Below are 20,822 nucleotides of genomic sequence, written 5' to 3' on the forward strand. Positions count from 1 at the left end.
TAAAATATTCTGATAATTGAATTTTGAATTTAACATTGCACTTTAAATTCTATCATTAATTTTGAACAAAATAGTTGAGGTGACAATTTCTGAGTATTTTTTTGTACATTGCACTTTAAATTCTATCATTAATTTTGAATTATATAATTGAGGTGCTAATCATTGAGTATTTTTTGTACATAATTTATGTGTTTTATATGATAAGTATATCTAGTATATAAAAGGTTAACTCTTACCTGTGTTTTTAGCGCCACCTGGTGGTAGATTGCTATATAAGGTATTTGAATTTATTGTACACATTAGCTTGACAAAGAGACAGAAGTCTCGAAATGTTGCTGTTTGTCCTGCTGTCTCAACAATAAATATCTATGCTGTCACTTCTTTCTGTTTGTGATATTGCTTAGCCATAGACAGAAATATACCCTCATAGGAGCAAAGTTGTATATAGATAGTCATTTCAGTATTCCCCAGTGCTGGGCAGCGTTTTGCTCTTCTCATATTCATATGTGCACTTACTGGGGTTGATTGTAAATTCTGTTCAAATGTCTCCTAATATGGGAGAGCATGGGGATAGGATTTATAGAGTCAACTCACTGTTCTGAAAAAGAAGTAGATAACGCCTGTTGACATCTTATTTCCTTAAGTAATTCACTTATAAGTTGTAGGATAGTAGAAGTTCCTCTAACCTAATTTGTGATTGGGTATATGTACTCATGCGCAGCTATAGTTAAAGGGACATGACACCCACATTTTTTCTTTCATGATTTAGAAAGAGAATGCAATTTTAAATTCTTTCTAATTTAATTATATTATCTAATTTGTTTTATTCTCTTGAGATTCTTTGCTGAAAAGCATATCTATATATGCTCAGCAGCTGCTGATTGGTTGCTGCACATAGAAGCCTCGTGTGATTGGCTCACCATGTGCATTGCTTTTTCTTCAACTAAGGATATCTAAAAAAATGAAGCAAAATAAATAATAGAAGTAAATTGTAATGTTGTTTAAATTTATATTCTCTATCTGAATCATGAAAGAAAGATTTTGGGTTTAGTGGCCCTTTAACCATTATTTTAAGAATATGGTCCTCTAGACGGGTGTCCTAAGTAATTTAGCTTGGAAGATGGGTTGTCAAGACCACTGTTTTTTCATATTTACAAGTAATAGTATATTTATGAGAAGGTATGTTATCCTCAAATATTTTACATCTCCTCACAGCAGTGAAAGGTGTTTACTCCATGGGGCTGGGACCCTTCTATATTGGTGTCATCATTAATCCATATTGATTACCTGCTAGTCGAACATATTATATATAATGGTAGTTAGTGGTATTTTTCATGTCTCTTGTGGGATTTTTGCTACTCTGTTCAAGCTATCTCATCTGATAATGTTTTGCCTGCTGCAGGCTCTCAGAAATATGTTATTCTTATATTTAGCTAGTTATTTAGCTCATGTTGATGATACTAGTCATATTGCAGCAAAGTCAGATATCCACGTGTACATACTTTCTGTTATCATGACAATGATCTCTTTCTCCCTAGCTACGAGAGGTGGGTATTACTACTTGTATATATATTTATTAATTGTCTACCTAATCTAACGGCCTAAGTACAAAACATTATTTACTATATAGATTGATAGGTCTTGGTTGAAACTACTATAGATAAGTCCAGTATATATCCCTAGTCCTATATCAACTTACATGTCAGCCCCAAACTTCCCCATAGTGCTATATCACTTAAGTGTTTATAAATCATAAGCATACCAATGCCATGGGACTTTTACCGATATCTCACCCTATATTTGCCCCCCAGACAACAATAAGATTCTATACCTAACCATTGCTCACAAGTGTTGCTTCTATCTGGCTCCGTCCTCCATCTTCCCCCCCATTTAATAAGCGGCTCTCGCCCGCTGAAATCCCTTCCCCCCATATAACATTTGTACCATATGCTACTCTTAGGCCCTTCAGAGGCCGCAGACCTGACTATCATATGTTATTCCATCCTCTTCTAGCTGATAGGTCAATGAGAGGCCTTCTATCTAGTCAGCCAATCTTGCTAATATATCTATAAAACTCGAGGTTTAAGAAGCTAAGTTGCTATCAGGCATTGCTGTACTTTTTGATGTTTTTGATTCTGATTGCCTTTATGTATTCGAAAATGTTTATTACAAACTATGTAAGAGCATTAATTGTTCCATACTTATCATTGTATGTTGTTTTCTCACTGCATAACCTCAATAAAAAAATTATTTAAAAAATAATAATAATAATAAAAAAAACAATTATGCCCCCAGCCAGCCCCCCTGCAATAAAATTATGCCCCCAGCCAGCCCCCCCTGCAATAAAATTTTGCCCCCATCCAGCCCCCCCTGCAATAAAATGATGCCCCCAGCCAGCCCCCCTGCAATAAAATGATGCCCCCAGCCAGCCCCCCTACAATAAAATGATGCCCCCAGCCAGCCCCCCTGCAATAAAATGATGCCCCCAGCCAGCCCCCCTGCAATAAAATGATACCCCCAGCCAGCCCCCCCCCTGCAATAAAATGATGCCCCCAGCCAGCCCCCCTGCAATAAAATGATGCCCCCAGCCAGCCCTCCCTGCAATAAAATGATGCCCCCAGCCAGCCCCCCCTGCAATAAAATGATACCCCCAGCCAGCCCCCCCTGCAATAAAATGATGCCCCCAGCCAACCCCCCTACAATAAAATTATGCCCCCAGCCAGCCCCCCTGCAATAAAATTATGCCCCCAGCCAGCCCCCCCCTGCAATAAAATTATGCCCCCAGCCAGCCCCCCCTGACAGTCAGACTCAGACACAGTGAGAGTGAGTCGTCGACTCGGACTCTGGCTGCGCTGCGCCGATGGATCATGCGTCTGCCTGTGACTCCCACTCTGCACCTTACCTGCACACTCACTGACTGATCTCCGCCCCTCCTTCAGTCCCCTCCCGCTCCTGGCACGCCGCACGCGCAAAATTTAAAAAAAAAATGGCAGCAAAAAAGAAAAAAATAACATTTGAAAAAAAAGGTAATCTAAAAAAAAAATTAAAAAATTAAAAAACCGGACATGCTACAGAGATGCACTGTTATGTATATAGGACAGACAACAGAGAAATGTACATAGCACAGAGTGTTAACAGAACAATACACACTGCACAAGATCGCAGTTGGCACACACACCATACAGATGTCCAGAGATACATACTACACACAGCAGAGTGCAGTTATACAAACTGCAATGAAAGAACATACACATTGCATAGAGTTAAATCTATATATAAATGCATATAGTTTAGATATAATCTAATACCTTTCTCTCCTTTAGCTATCCAAGAAGGGTTACACAAGGATTATCTGCTCATCAGGTACCATCATTTGTGTGTGTATTTTGTCTTCTTCACTTTTGCATTATTTCCTATATTCTCTCATTTTGTGCAGTATTCTGTTGATGTTTTAGCTTTCAATATTGAGTAGGTTTCATATTCAAAACTTTACTAAAGTCCATTTGAATTTGGATCTGCTGTTTGCATAAATGTTTTGCGTAATTGTTTTATTACACTTATGGGCATATCCTGTCTAACATAACGAACAAACATAAATTACAATCAAGTAATAGAAAAGTTGCACCATTTGTTTCAGTCTAATACTTTCTACTTAAAGGGACATTAAATGAAAATGAAATGTTCATGATTTGGATAGCACATACAACTATTCAAGTAGTTCTATTATCAAATTTGCTTTGTTCTCTTGGGGCTCGATTTATCATTCATATTCTCTTATATTTTCTCCTAAAAGTTCTCATAAGAAATAATGCCCCTATTTATCATTAAAAAAATGGGCCTGAAATTGGGCAAGTTCGACTGTAAAATTCTTCTACTCTGTTCCCATTCTCCTTGGAGAACATGTTCTTCAAAAAAATGGTTTAATTAGATTATTCATATAGCTCTCCTCATTAATTCTCCAAGTTACAAATTTATAATTGATATTCTCCTAAAGAGGACTGAAAGTTTTCCTGTAAGTTACTGCATTAAAGTTCTCCATAGCTACTGTGGAAAACAGCATTAGAAATCTATTCTCTACCCACTTGTAGAAGCAATTTTAGAAAAAAAGGCTCAACAAGGTGCAAAAATGATCTAATAACAAAGCACAATAATAATGTTTATTGGAGCACAATAATAATTTATATTGGGGTGATCAAAAATATATAATTGGGAGCCAAAATAATATATAACACAAAAGCACAATAATTATATCTATAGTATTGGGGCATTAAAATAAGATATAAAAGAAGCACTAAAATTGAAGCACAAAAACAATGAAAATGTAGATCTATTTTCTTACATGACAGTTTGTTGAAGAGGGGCGTTAACAAAGCTACTAAGAAGACAGTATAAATATTTCTATTGGCTTATATATACTAATCCGACTAGAGAAATTTATCATTAGTTCTCCTCAGCTCTCCTATGGAGAAGCGCAAAGAAAAAACAACTTTTTATGATAAATATGGGCGCACAGGTGTGCCTCACCAAAGGAGAGCTGCAGAGAACTGATAGGAGAACAGAACAGAGAATTCCCCAAATGTTGTTGCTGGTATCCATTGTTGAAGAGTAAGGCCAGAAAGGCTGATAGGACCAAAGAAATGTGCAAAATAGCAGTCTAGGCAGCAGTGTTTGCAACAATATATAATATTGCTTTAACCATTGTTGCAAACACTGCTACCAGATTGCAAAAGACAAAGATGATACCAAGAGAACTAAGCAAAATTGATAATAGCAGTAAATGTATCTTGATATTTAAGTATCCCTTTAATTGTCTTTTACAATCAGTACTTAAAGGGCCATAATACCCAAATGTTTAAACGCTTGAACGTGATGCAGTATAGCTGTAAAAAGCTGACTAGAAAATATCACCTGAACATCTCTATGTAAAAAGAAAGATATTTTACCTCAAAAGTTCCTCAGTAGCCACCTCCCATTGTAAAGGATTTCAAAGCAGCATATTAGTATGTCTGTCCTGGGACATCTTAGGGGATGAGCCTCGAGCACTCTCAAATTATTTCCCTATTCAGCTTACTATGAAATCTCATGAGAGTTAAGTCAAATCTCATGAGATCACAGTAAAAGAGTTCATGACCTCAGCACTGCTGATGCTGATTGGCTGCTGTTCATTTCTTCATTTTTTTATTTTTTTACCTGCAGCTGGGAGCAGCTGAGTATAACTTTTTACACAGAACTTACTCTGCTGAGCTGAGGAGATTGTGAGGTAAAATATCTTCCTTTTTTACATAGAGATGCTCAGGTGATATTTTCCTGTCAGCTTTTTACAGTTATACTGCATCAGTTTCAAGTGATTTAGCATATGAGTATTATGTCCCTTTAATTGCTAATATGTACTAAGAATATATATTAAAAAATCCCTTTAGTCACAAGGGACATTTTTTTATATATATTCTTAGTACATATTAGCAATTAAGTATAACCACATAATCTGTACGTTGTATATGTATTGTTCTATCAAGATTGTTACAAATAAAAAGATTTCGACCAGATATTTTTTTTATACAAAAAGTTCAAAACATCCTTTCATATAATTTTAACTATAATGACTTCATTGCAATGGAAGCATAACTATAATCTACAATAGAGCTCACAATGAATCTGGGCATATGAGCTGGAACCCACCTTATTTTTATTCTCAGATCATAATGCATGCAGGTTTAAACCACTTTCCTATTTCCTATTTATTATCTAATTTTCTATGATATCTTGGTATCATTGGTTGAAAAACATACCTAGGTAGGCTCAGTAGCAGCAATGCACTAATGAGAGCTAGCTGTTGATTGGTGGCTGCACATATATGTCCTTTGTCATTGACTCACCTAAGTGTTCAGCTGCTCCTTCAAAAAAAGATACCAAAAGAATTAAGCAAATTTGCTAAAAGAAGTAAATTTATCTGAATCATGAAAGAAAAAAAGAGTTTCATGTCACTTTACAAAGTAATAACTCCTATATTACCAAAATAAATGTGTGAATATATATATATATATATATATATATATATATGTGTGCATAAAAAAAAACCTCTGCTTGCCTTAATAGAATAAGGTCACATGTCAAAAAGTTTTGTGAAGCACAGGGCTACTTCATGAGAATTAAAGATCAAGATGAGATTTAGGGGCCTATTTAAGAACGTGCGAGCGGACATGATCCGGTATTGCGGATCATGTCCGATGCACATCGATAAATGCCGACAGCATACGCTCTCTGCATTTATCATTGCACCAGCAGTTCTTGTAAACTGCTGGTGCAATGCCGCCCCCTGCAGATTTGTGGCCAATCGGCCGCTAGCAGGGGGTGTCAATCAACCCGATCGTATTCGATCGGGTTGATTTCCGGCGATGTCTGTCCGCCGCATCAGAGCCAGGCGGACAGGTTATGAAGCAGTGGTCTTTAGACCGCTGCTTCATAACTTCTGTTTCTGGTGAGCCTGAAGGCTCGCCAGAAACACAGGGCATCAAGCTCCGTACAGAGCTTGATAAATAGTCCCACAAGATTCCAATTTAATTTTTTTTTGTAAACTTTATTTTAACCATTTGTTCTAGTTTCTTGTTCCATATTATTTTATTTTCTCTCACTCAGGAGGAAATGCTGGACTAGCAGCAGCCTATGCCTGTAAAAAATTGGGCATTTCCGTCACCATTGTAGTCCCAGAATGCACGGCAAGAAATGTTGTACAGAAACTTCAGGATTTGGGTGCAGACGTTGTGGTAACCGGCAAGGTGAGCACAAATGAGCCCCTTAGAGAGGGAGTTATAAAAATAATTTTGTGTGGATTATGGAGAAAGAAAGAATCAGAGAGGTCGTAGTGCTCTTTTAAAAGGACAGTGAACTTTAAAAAATTGTATCCTGCATATGAAAGAGCACTATGTAAACATGTTTAAAAAAAATATGTCTATCTACAGTATCTATTTATGTATCTATTTATCTATCTATCTATCTATCTATCTATCTATCTATCTATCTATCTATCTATCTATCTATACACACACACTACATGGCATAGGATGCCACCTTTGCCACAAGTCAGTTTATAAAATTTCTCCCCTACTAGATCTGCCCCAGTCTACTTTAAGTGCTATTATATGAGGCAACAGTCCAGCCACGTAGTGGTAGACCACGCAAACTCACAGAGTGGGGCTGCAGAGTCCAGGGGCCCGATCCGATATGCAGCGTCGCCCGCAAATGCCGGCGACGCTGAAATTTGCGCTGGTTTGGTATCCTATATACGGCATAACCTAGAAGTTACGCCCTTATATTTCTGCCGTCGCCCGTAGTTTTTTGGGTCATAGGCAGGTATACCAAACCAGCGCAGTTTGGTATCCAATATACAGCGTAAGGACTTATGTGGCGAAAATGGAGAAATCTTACTCCATTTTCACCTCACCACAAAAAGCAGCCGTAGTAAGCCTTACGCTGTCTATTTGAGCCCCGTAACTCCCTAACTAGCTACAAAATAAACCTAACACCTAACACATGCGCAATGTCTATCTAGCTGTCACCCGTGATCTGCTAAATAAAACCTAACACCTAACGCATGCGCAATGTCTATCTACCTGTCAACCACGATCCCCCGCCGCAATCCCAAATAAAGTTATTAACCCCTAAACCGCCGCTCCCGGACCCCGCCGCCACCTACATTAACTACCCCCTAATGTGATCCCCCTACACCATCGCCAACTATATTAAACTACCCCCTAAAGTGAGCCCCTACCCCGTCGCCATCTATTTTAAAATTATTAACCCCTAATTTAATCCCCCTACCCCGCCGCCAGCTATATTAAATTATTTAACCCCTAATCTAATCCCCCTACCCCGCCGCCAGCTATATTAAATTATTTAACCCCTAATCTAATCCTCCTACCCCGCCGCCAGCTATATTAAATTATTTAACCCCTAAAATACTAAACTATCCCTACCACTAAACCTAAGTCTAACCCTACAAATAGCCCTGAAAAGGGCTTTTTGCGTGGCATTACCCCAAAGTAAACTGCTCTATTGCCAGACCTTAAAAGGGCTTTTTGCGGGGCATGCCCCAAATAATTCAGCTTTTGATGGGGCTTTGTCACAAAGTAATCAGCTCTTTTGCATCTAATCTACATCCCCCTACACCGCGGCCACCTATAAGAAATGTATTAACCCCTAATTTAATCCCCCTACACCGCCGCTGCCTATATTAAACACATTAACCCCTAATCTACATCCCCCTACACCGCCGCCACCTATATTAAACACATTAACCCCTAATCTAATCCCCCTACACCGCCGCCAGCTATATTAACTATATTAACCCTAATTATATTAGGGTTAATATAGTTAATATAGTTATTATATTATATATATTAACTATATTAACCCTAATTATATTAGGGTTAATATAGTTAATATCGTTATTATATTATCTATATATTAAGTATAATAACCCTATCTAACTCTAACATCCCTAACTAAACTCTTATTAAAATAAATATAATATTAATATTATTAATTAAAATATTCCTATTTAAATCTAAATACTTACCTATAAAATAAACCCTAAGATAGCTACAATGTAATTAATAATTACATTGTAGCTATTTTAGGGTTCATATTTATTTTACAGGTAACTTGGTATTTATTTTAACTAGGTACAATAGCTATTAAATAGTTAATAACTATTTAATAGCTACATAGTTAAAATAATTACCAATTTACCTGTAAAATAAATCCTAACCTAAGTTACAAATACACCTACAATATCAATAAATTAAATAAACTACAAATATCTAAACTAAAATACAATAAAATAATCTAAACTAAATTACACAAAAAAACAAACACTAAATTACAAAAAAATAAAAAAATATTACAAGATTTAAGCTAATTACACCTATTCTAAGCCCCCTAATAAAATAATAAACCCCCAAAATAAAAAAAATTCCCTGCCCTATTCTAAATTAAAAAAGTTAGCTCTTTTACCTTACCAGCCCTTAAAAGGGCCTTTTGCGGGGCATGCCCCAAAGAAAACTGCTCTTTTGCCTGGAAAAAAAAAACACAATACCACCCCCCAACATTACAACCCACCACCCACATACCCCTAATCTAACCCAAACCCCCCTTAAATAAACCTAACACTACCCCCCTGAAGATCTCCCTACCTTGTATTCACCCAGCCGAGCAGAACTCTTCATCCGATCCGGGCGATGTCTTCAATCAAGCTGCAGAGAGTCTTCTTCCATCCGGCGATGTCTTCAAGCAAGCGGCAGAGAGTCTTCTTCCATCCGGTGATGTCTTCCAGCAAAGCGGCATCTTCAATCTTCTTTCTTCGCTCCTCCGCCGTGGAGCATCCATCCGGCACGACGACTTCCCGACGAATGAGGTTCCTTTAAATGACGTCATCCAAGATGGCGTCCGTCGAATTCCGATTGGCTGAAAGGATTCTATCAGCCAATCGGAATTAAGGTAGAAAAATCTGATTGGCTGATTGAATCAGCCAATCAGATTCAAGTTCAATCCGATTGGCTGATCCAATCAGCCAATCGGATTGAACTTGAATCTGATTGGCTGATTGAATCAGCCAATCAGATTTGTCTACCTTAATTCCTATTGGCTGTGGCGGCGGTGTAGGGGGATGTAGATTAGGGGTTAATGTGTTTAATATAGGCGGCGGCGGTGTAGGGGGATTAAATAAGGGGTTAATACATTTCTTATAGGTGGCCGCGGTGTAGGGGGATGTAGATTAGATGCAAAAGAGCTGATTACTTTGTAACAAAGCCCCACCAAAAGCCCTTTTAAGGGCTGGTAAAAGAGCTGAATTCTTTGGGGCATGCCCCGGAAAAAGCCCTTTTAAGGGCTGGCAAAAGAGCAGTTTACTTTGGGGTAATGCCACGCAAAAAGCCCTTTTCAGGGCTATTTGTAGGGTTAGACTTAGGTTTAGTGGTAGGGATAGTTTAGTATTTTAGGGGTTAAATAATTTAATATAGCTGGCGGGGGGGTAGGGGGATTAGATTAGGGGTTAAATAATTTAATATAGCTGGCGGCGGGGTAGGGGGATTAGATTAGGGGTTAAATAATTTAATATAGCTGGCGGCGGGGTAGGGGAATTAGATTAGGGGTTAAATAATTTAATATAGCAGGCGGCGGGGTAGGGGGATTAAATTAGGGGTTAATAATTTTAAAATAGATGGCGTCGGGGTAGGGGCTCACTTTAGGGGGTAGGTAAGGTAGATGGCGACGGGGTAGGGGCTCACATTAGGGGGTTATAGATTTAATATAGCAGGCTGCGGGGTCCGGGAGCGGCGGTTTAGGGGTTAATAACTTTATTAGGTGGCGGCGGGGTCCGGGAGCGGCAGTGTAGGGGTTAATAACTTTTTTTATTGTTAGGATAGTGAGGGGGATAGCGGATAGAGGGTTAGACATGTCGGGCTATGTTTTGGAGGCGTGTTAGACAGTACGGGTGATTTTATAACTTTAGTCAGGTTTTGTAGGCGCCGGCAGTTTCTAAAGTGCCGTAAGTCACTGGCGACTCCAGAAATTTGTACTTACGCAGATTTCTGGACATCGCTGGTTTGTCAGACTTACGACACTTTAGCTTCTGACGGCGACGTATATAGGATAGCTCGAGATGTGAGCTGAAACTGCGGGCGGCGGGGGTTCCCTTGCTTGCTCCGCAAACTACGCTGCATATCGGATTGCGCCCCTGAAGCGCATTAGCATGTATAAATTGCCTATCATCTGTTGCATCACTCACTACAGAGTTTCAAACTGCCTCTGGAAGCAACATCAGCACAAACTGTGCATGAAATGCCTGAGCTGCTAATGTGGTGGCTGTGCGTTTGCCTTTTAAACGTGTACTGATAAAGTGTATATTTAACGTTTTATCTTCTCACATTGAGGCCTGTCTTAACTACTTTGTTTGTGGAACTCACTTACAAAGATGAGCAAGGGGAAATACAAAATGTGTAGACCTCTATTTTATTTTTTTGCATTTTTTTAAAAATATACATTGGTTATTTTAAAATATATGAAAGGTTTTGTATATTTTAAACAATTTATCTGGTCTAGTAAACTTAAAGGGACAGTCAAGTCAAAATTAAACTTTCATGAGTCAGAGCATGCAATTTTAAACAACTTTCAAATTTACTTTCATTAACAAAATGTACTCAGTCTTTATATATATATATATATATACTCCTACTGAGCAAGTGCAAGAATTCACAGAACATACGTTTATGCATTTGTGATTGGCTGTCACATAATACAGGGGAAGAGGAAATAGACATAACTTTTAAATTTGTCAGAAAAAAAATCTAATTATAATTTCAATATCAGACTAAGGGGTATATTTAACAAGCTGCGGATGCAACTGTTTCCGTGCAAGACTTCAGGCTCGCCGGAAACAAAAGTTTCATGGATCGGATACGATCTGGTTGATTGACACCCCCTGCTAGAGGCCGATTGGCATGTTAAATGATCCGCTGCCCGACACTTGATAAATCTACCCCTAAGTGCTAACACATTGTCTTTTTAGCATGCATTTGTTAATTATGCAAATCTACTGTATTTACTGGTCCTTTAAAAGGACATCCATGTTTCCATGTACACATGATATATATCAGCTATTAAGTAATGACTTTCAAAAGACCGGCATACAAATGTTTTAAAAGCATTTCAAGCTGCTACTTCAGAACCACTTGAAAACCCTGGTGAGTAAGTTTATTTTATCTCTCTTAATTGTGGTAAATGATGGCTGGTTGCATATGAAGTTGTCTAGTGCTATAGGCAATAACTTCACAGTTCTTGCTGGTTTAGGTCATTTGCAGCATTTTGAAGGAAATGTAGGTTACACATTTTGCTTTTTGTTCTCACTATAGTGCGGAACTAGGACAGTTTTTACACTAAAGCAAGGTGTTTAAAGTGTCAGTAAACTTTAAAAATAATGTTATATAATTATGCACATAGTGCAGAATTATATAACATTATATTAGCCAAACATTTATAAAACATAATTTCCCCTATTAATTTAAAAAAAACAGGACAGTGACAGGAGCGAGCTGCACTTAGTCTTATGGCACGGTCGGGCCGGGCTGTGACTATACAGCTGGCCCGATGCACTGAGTAAATATAACAGACCCGCTTAGCAGAGAGCAGAGAGCGGGTCTGTGAAACGTTTTTTTTCTTAAATTAATAGGGGAAATTATGTTTTATAAATGTTTGGCTAATATAATGTTATATAATTCTGCACTATGTGCATAATTATATAACATTATTTTTAAGGTTTACTGTCCCTATAACAGCAAACGCAAGTAAAACAAATAATTAATAAATATTACAAAGTTATTTTTTTTACTACACATAATGAATGATTTTATATTAAAAGTGTTTAATGTCCCTTTAAAATGAAATTCTGGAAGTCCCCATCACTACCTTCCAACAGTCTCATATGGTTTTGTCAACATATTTAGACCCTAACTAAACTTGTGAGTGCTTTGGTCAGAAGCCTGTATAAGATTCTAAGAAGCCATGTTCCCTACTAAGGGGATCAAGTTGAGGCGGACAGGGGCGCACATACCCCTGGTGGAATTCATCATTGCACATGAGCGCTATTTTGCGCTTGCATGCAATCCCACCCCCTGCCCTCTCACAGCCAATCACGCGCGGGCAGAAGCTGTCAATCTCCCCATTCAGACTAGACCACAGAGATTGAAAGGGTAGGGAAGCAGCGGTCTGATGACCGCTGCTTGTTAAATACGGCGTGCAGGTTCTCTTGTGAGAACTTGCAGTTGTGGGCAGGCGAAGCCTGCCAAAAGGGCTTGATAAATCGCCCCCTAAGCTTATTTTCAAAACAAGATGGTGGAGCATTTTCCAAGTGTATTCAAGTTTTACTTTTTTTTTTTTTTAGATATTTTTTTATTGAGGTTTTGCATGTCAAACAGAAAACATAATACGCTTCTTTTGAAAAAGTTACAAACAAAATTGAACAAATCCTTTTAACAGTTATATAAAGCATTAATGATAGACTAATGAAACCTCGATTTTTCAGTTATATGGCATACATGACTGACCAGATGGAAAAACAGTATTAGGTCCAGTGGGCCTACATTGTAAAAAGAAAAAATAGGAAAAGTCTGCTGATCAGATGAGAAGGAATGCGCATATAGTAGGGGGGAGGGGGGATATTCAGCGGGTAAGCACCGCTCTAGATATAAGGGGGAAAGGTGGAGGGCGGGGCCATAGTATGTACCTGGGGTGGTGAATGACTACTCACGTATAGTCACTAAGGGAACTTATTGCAGCTGCACGTAAACTATGCACAACCCTGAGCTCCTCGTGATATACAGATTATAACTTTGAATTAGCAACCTTCTGCAGGGGACTAAGGTTATCTTACTTAAGTGAGATGTAAGTGCAGGGTCTAGCAATTAAAGCAAAGAGCATAGATACATTAGCGGAGTACAACTCCATACCAAATACTTGTATATAATAGAATCAGTACCATTTATTAAGGATATTACTACCAGGTCATCAATAAGAAAGACAGTAGCAAGTTCCCTATTGTCTTAAATCAAATACTCCTGGATACATAAATAAGTGTCAGTTTTAAACTATGGTAAAATAGTGGTTACTGACTAGTAGACCTGCAATTTAATATAGCTGACCTAAACATTATTTAGGGACTTACAGCAAAGATTGTACTGTAGGAATAGTATACAGCGGGAGCTCTACACATGGCTTGCTAATGCGGAAATTAGTTCAAATGTATGCTAATCCTATCAAAAGGACATATGTAGAACCCCAGTCTGACAGTAGTTAATAGCATAATTGCTAAATGATGGGAGTTACCTTTATAGATAGTATGATTCTTACTAAAAAGTAATTGTTATTTGTTAGAGTTAAAAAACTGCTTAAGTTATTCTGCGGAATCCAGAGTTTAGGCGCCATAAAGCGGACATAGGGGATAATGTCTTGCCATGAGTACTATAAAATGGTATAATATATGCTCATAATACACAGATCCCATACTGGGAATTTTTAAGAGACAGAAAAGGTAGTATCTGATCCCATAAGAATAGCAAGCGGACTCCATATCTCCTACTCTCCTATACAAGCTGTATGATTTTCTAAATCACGTTCATATCTAAACATTTTATATAAGCATTTTATGTATAGGGGGGACTAAGACTATTTGATCTAACATATCGCGTTACTTTTATATTCCTCATGCAACAATGTACATTGATACAAAATATATATATACATTGTTGCATGAAGAATATAAAAGTAAAACTTGAATATATATATATATACTGCGTGTGTATATATATATAAATAAATAAATATATATATATATATATATATATATATATATATATATATATATATACATGAATATAAATTTATAAAATACTTAGAACATATTCTGATATATGCAGAACATTGTAATGTGAAATATTTACAGTAAATACATAGATAACACTTTATTAAATATGAATATTGCATAAATATGCTTTTTCATGTTTTTATCTACTTAAATGCAGAGGGCTCCAATTCACTTATATATGTATATATATCTATACATATGTATTTATGTGTTTATATATGTCTGTAAATACATATATATATATATATATATATATAAACATATAAATACATATAATGAAATACTATAGAAAGAAAAAAACAAAGCAAATACTTTGTTTAAAAAAAGACAGGGATTTCAGCACTCTTTTTTTAAACATACATATACAGGTATACCTCACTTTACAGCGCTTCATTTTACAGCGATTCGCTAATACAGCGCTTTGAGGAGCTGAAGTTCATCCTCCAAGGATTTTGAAACAGTGCTGTAAATCATTGTGAGATTGCAAGAAAAGTGACGGGCACCATTTTGCTATGCTTAATTCAATGTTAACTGCATTGCAGTGCAATCTGTGTCTCAGTGCTATAGTCGGGCAAATTTTACTACAGTAATTGTCACTATTTTACTGGTACAGTATTTATTGAATACTAATTGAATACTTGCTGTGCTAGTGTTAAACTAAATGTAGCACTATTGCACCCCTAATATAGGCCTAGATTTGGAGTTTGGCGTTAGCCGTGAAAACCAGCGTTAGAGGCTCCTAACGCTGGTTTTAGGCTACCTCCGGTATTTGGAGTCACTCAAAATAGGGTCTAACGCTCACTTTTCAGCCGCGACTTTTCCATACCGCAGATCCCCTTACGTAAATTGCGTATCCTATCTTTTCATTGGGATCTTTCTAACTCCGGTATTTAGAGTCGTGTCTGAAGTGAGCGTTAGACATCTAACGACAAAACTCCAGCAGCAGGAAAAAAGTCAGTAGTTAAGAGCTTTCTGGGCTAACGCCGGTTTATAAAGCTCTTAACTACTGTACTCTAAAGTACACTAACACCCATAAACTACCTATGTACCCCTAAACCGATGTCCCCCCACATCGCCGCAACTCAATTAATTTTTTTTAACCCCTAATCTGCCGACCGCCAAACAACGTTATCCTTATGTACCCCTAATCTGCTGCCCCTAACACCGCCGACCCCTATATTATATTTATTAACCCCTAATCTGCCCCCCACAACGTCGCCGCCAGCTACCTACACTTATTAACCCCTAATCTGCCGACCGCAAAGCGCCGCCACCTACGTTATCCTTATGTACCCCTAATCTGCTGCCCCTAACACCGCCGACCCCTATATTATATTTATTAACCCCTAATCTGCCCCCCTCAACGTCGCCTCCACCTGCCTACACTTATTAACCCCTAATCTGCCGAGCGGACCGCACCGCTACTATAATAAAGTTATTAACCCCTAATCCGCCTCACTAACCCTATAATAAATAGTATTAACCCCTAATCTGCCCTCCCTAACATCGCCGACACCTAACTTCAATTATTAACCCCTAATCTGCCGACTGGAGTTCACCGCTATTCTAATAAATGTATTAACCCCTAAAGCTAAGTCTAACCCTAACACTAACACCCCCCTAAGTTAAATATAATTTACATCTAACGAAATTAATTAACTCTTATTAAATAAATTATTCCTATTTAAAGCTAAATACTTACCTGTAAAATAAATCCTAATATAGCTACAATATAAATTATAATTATATTGTAGCTATTTTAGGATTAATATTTATTTTACAGGCAACTTTGTATTTATTTTAACCATGTACAATAGCTATTAAATAGTTAAGAACTATTTAATAGTTACCTAGTTAAAATAATTACAAAATTACCTGTAAAATAAATCCTAACCTAAGTTACAATTAAACCTAACACTATACTATCATTAAATTAATTAAATAAAATACCTACAATTACCTACAATTAAACCTAACACTACACTATCAATAAATACATTGAATGCAATTCCTACAAATAACTACAATGAAATAAACTAACTACGTACAAAAAATAAAAAAGAACTAAGTTACAAAAAATAAAAAAATATTTACAAACATAAGAAAAATATTACAATTTTAAACTAATTACACCTACTCTAAGCCCCCTAATAAAATAACAAAGACCCCCAAAATAAAAAATCCCCTACCCTATTCTAAATTACTAAAGTTCAAAGCTCTTTTACCTTACCAGCCCTGAACAGGGCATGCCCCAAGAAGTTCAGCTCTTTTGCCTGTAAAAGAAAACATACAATACCCCCCCCAACATTACAACCCACCACCCACATACCCCTAATCTAACCCAAACCCCCCTTAAATAAACCTAACACTAAGCCCCTGAAGATCATCCTACCTTGTCTTCACCTCACCAGGTATCACCGATCCGTCCTGGCTCCAAAATCTTCATCCAACCCAAGCGGGGGCTGGCGATCCATCATCCGGTGGCTGAAGAGGTCCAGAAGAGGCTCCAAAGTCTTCATCCTATCCGGGAAGAAGAGGCGATCCGGACCGGCAACCATCTTGATCCAAGCGGCATCTTCTATCTTCATCCAATGACGACCGGCTCCATCCTGAAGACCTCCACCGCGGTGGATCGGAACAGCCAATAGAATGCGAGCTCAATCTGATTGGCTGATTGGATCAGCCAATCGGATTGAACTTGATTCTGATTGGCTGATGGAATCAGCCAATCAGAATATTCCTACCTTAATTCCGATTGGCTGATAGAATCCTATCAGCCAATCGGAATTCGAGGGACGCCATCTTGGATGACGTCATTTAAAGGAACCGTCATTCGTCGTTCAGTCGTCGGTCTTCAGGATCCTGCCGCTCCGCTCCGGATGGATAACCATAGAAGATCCCGCTTGGATGAAGACTTCAATCGGATGGAAGACCTCTTCTGCCCCGCTTGGATGAAGACTTCAGCCGGATCATGGACCTCTTCAGCCCCCCACTTGGGCTTGGATCAGGACATCGGAGGAGCTCTTCTGGATCTGGGTGAACCTGGTATGGTGAAGATGAGGTAGGAAGATCTTCAGGGGCTTAGTGTTAGGATTATTTAAGGGGGTTTGGGTTAGATTAGGGGTATGTGGGTGGTGGGTTGTAATGTTGGGGGGGTATTGTATGTTTTTTTTTACAGGCAAAAGAGCTGAACTTCTTGGGGCATGCCCTGCAAAGGGCCCTGTTCAGGGCTGGTAAGGTAAAAGAGCTTTGAACTTTAGTAATCTAGAATAGGGTAGGGCATTTTTTTATTTTGGGGGGCTTTGTTATTTTATTAGGGGGCTTAGAGTAGGTGTAATTAGTTTAAAATTGTTGTAATATTTTTCTTATGTTTGTAAATATTTTTTTATTTTTTGTAACTTAGTTCTTTTTTATTTTTTGTACTTTAGATAGTTTATTTCATTGTAGTTATTTGTAGGTATTGTATTTAATTTATTTATTGATAGTGTAGTGTTAGGTTTAATTGTAGATAATTATAGGTATTTTATTTAATTAATTTATTGATAGTGTAGTGTTAGGTTTAATTGTAACTTAGGTTAGGATTTATTTTACAGGTAATTTTGTAATTATTTTAACTATTTTAGCTATTAAATAGTTCTTAACTATTTAATAGCTATTGTACCTGGTTAAAATACATACAAAGTTACCTGTAAAATAAATATTAATCCTAAAATAGCTATAATATAATTATAATTTATATTGTAGCTATATTAGGATTTATTTTACAGGAAAGTATTTAGCTTTAAATAGGAATAATTTATTTAATAAGAGTTAATTAATTTCGTTAGATTAAAATTATATTTAACTTAGGGGGGTGTTAGTGTTAGGGTTAGACTTAGCTTTAGGGGTTAATACATTTATTAGAATAGCAGTGAGCTCCAGTCGGCAGATTAGGGGTTAATAATTGAAGTTAGGTGTCGGCGATGTTAGGGAGGGCAGATTAGGGGTTAATAAGTGTAAGGTTAGGGGTGTTTAGACTCGGGGTACATGTTAGAGTGTTAGGTGCAGACGTAGGAAGTGTTTCCGCATAGCAAACAATGGGGCTGCGTTAGGAGCTGAACGCGGCTTTTTTGCAGGTGTTAGTTTTTTTTTCAGCTCAAACAGCCCCATTGTTTTCTATGGGGGAATCGTGCACGAGCACGTTTTTGAGGCTGGCCGCTTGCGTAAGCAACTCTGGTATCGAGAGTTGAAGCTGCGTTAAATATGCTCTACGCTCCTTTTTTGGAGCCTAACGCAGCCTTTATGTGGACTCTCAATCCCAGAGTTATTTTTATGGTGCGGCCAGAAAAAAGCCGGCGTTAGCTACGCGGGTCGTTACCGACAAAACTCCAAATCTAGGCCATAGTTAGTTCAAACATGTTTTTAAGATTTTAAATACTGAAAAGAAAGCTAAAACTGCCTTGTTTCACTTTAAGGCGGGGCTCCGGTCCCTAACCCGCTGTATGAGCGGGGTATAACTGTATATTTATTATATATTATATTATACATACAAATAAATCTTTAGACATATGTATGTATGCATGTCTATTTTAAAGTCCTTTGCCTGCCTTTTTTTCTCTAACATCTGAGATCTCATATCTTTGAGCCCTTATAACTTTTTTGCGCAATATGTTTTAAATAATTTTTATTAGATAGTGTTATTATGAGTGTAACTATATTGTGTGATGTATTTTTTATGTGTTTTGTGACATTTTTGGTTTTGCAAAACAGTTAACCACAGCTCTGAGGAAGTGCTAACCCCACGAGCGGTAACTTCAACTGTGCACATTCGCTTTCAACTTGTAATATGAGCGCAATTTAACTTGCACACAAAAGAATGCGAAAACTCAATATCGCTCACCCGCAAACATCTGCGCTCCACTCGTAATCTGGCCCTTTGTCTTTTTTATAATGTACAGGAAATGGTGTGGTTGACAGAAAGATACCAGACCAGTTGGCCAGCAGTTAAAGGATCAGATATTAAGAGTAGTTATAGGATCATTTATAAGTAGGATTTATAGGATTACTTTTAAGGAACAGTTATGGGATTAGTTATAGGGAGTGGTTATAGGAATAGTTAGATATGGGGATTACACTGAGCTGTTATAGGCTCTGTTAGTTACGTTTTTTTATATAGGGTCAGTGACCTCACATTTTTACTCATAATCCCTGCATAACTAGGACAATGTTTTGGCACAAAAGGAAAAATAAAAACCGTATACACAAATTCCACATATTAAAGTAATAACTTAATAGTAAGTACACAATGTTTGTATATTTACATTTCTGTTTTATAAAATCTAATAGTTGCTCGTCAGTGTGTGAGTTTAGGTAAAACATTGAATATAGAAAGTAGTGGTTAATTAGCCCATTATTTAAATATTAAGGGGCATATTTATCAAGCTCCATACGGAGCTTGATGCCTCGTGTTTCTGGCGAGCCTTCAGGCTTGCCGGAAACACAAGTTATGAAGCAGTGGTCTAAAGACCGCTGCTCCATAACCTGTCCGCCTGCTCTGAGGTGGCGAACAGACATTGCCAGAAATCAGCCCGATTGAATACGATCGGGTTGATTGACATCCCTGCTAGCGGCCAATTGACCGCAAATCTGCAGGGGGCGGTATTGCACCAGCAGTTCACAAGAACTGCTGGTGCAATAATAAATGCAGAGAGTGTATGCTGTCGGTATTTATCAATGTGCAGCGAACATTATCCGCAATATTGTATCATGTCTGCTCGCACAATGGTAATTCGGCCCCTAAATATAAATATAAATCATCATACTGGAAAATATTCTAAATAATCCATAGAACATATCTATATTTTTTACAGCATGTTTAATAATTTTTATTATTTTATATAATTTTTTTAAATATTAAAGATTTCAATAACATACTTTAAAGGGACATGATACTCAAATGTTGAAGCACTTGAAACTGATCCAACATAGCTGTAAAAGGAAGATATTTTTCCTCAAATTTCCTAAGTATTCACACCCCACTGTAAAGAGACTTTAAGCAGCCAGTCAGGATGCTTGTCCCAGGACTTGCTAGGGATTGTGCATCTGTCATGTGCAGGCATAGTCATGTTATTTTCCTATTCAGTTTAAAGGGACACTCTAGTCCAAATAAAACTTTCATGATTCAGATAGGGCATGTAATTTTAAACAACTTTCCAATTTACTTTTATCATCAATTTTGCTTTGTTTTCTTGGCATTCTTATTTGGAAGCTAAACCTAGGTAGGCTCATATGCAAATTTTTTAGCCCTTAAAGGGCACCTCTTATCTGATTGCATTTTGACAGTTTTTCACAACTAGAGGGTGTTAGTTCATGTGTGCCATAAAGATAACAGTGTGCTCACACCTGTGTAGTTACCTAGGAGTCAGCACTG

General features: G+C 37.5%; 1 protein-coding gene across 4 annotated transcripts in view; it reads left to right on the forward strand.

Moving 5' to 3' along the window:
* The window catches only part of LOC128649089 (serine dehydratase-like), a 151,604-nt gene that overhangs the window by 102,066 nt on the left and 28,716 nt on the right, over nt 1-20,822 (forward strand). For all 4 annotated transcript variants that reach the window (XM_053702150.1, XM_053702152.1, XM_053702148.1 and 1 more), the window contains 2 exons: nt 3,324-3,363; nt 6,637-6,776. In XM_053702150.1, coding sequence (XP_053558125.1) covers nt 3,324-3,363; nt 6,637-6,776 — 180 coding nt within the window. The remainder of the gene's footprint in view (nt 1-3,323; nt 3,364-6,636; nt 6,777-20,822) is intronic.

Source organism: Bombina bombina, chromosome 2 (assembly GCF_027579735.1).
Source record: "Bombina bombina isolate aBomBom1 chromosome 2, aBomBom1.pri, whole genome shotgun sequence".
In the NCBI taxonomy this organism is placed as follows: domain Eukaryota; kingdom Metazoa; phylum Chordata; class Amphibia; order Anura; family Bombinatoridae; genus Bombina; species Bombina bombina.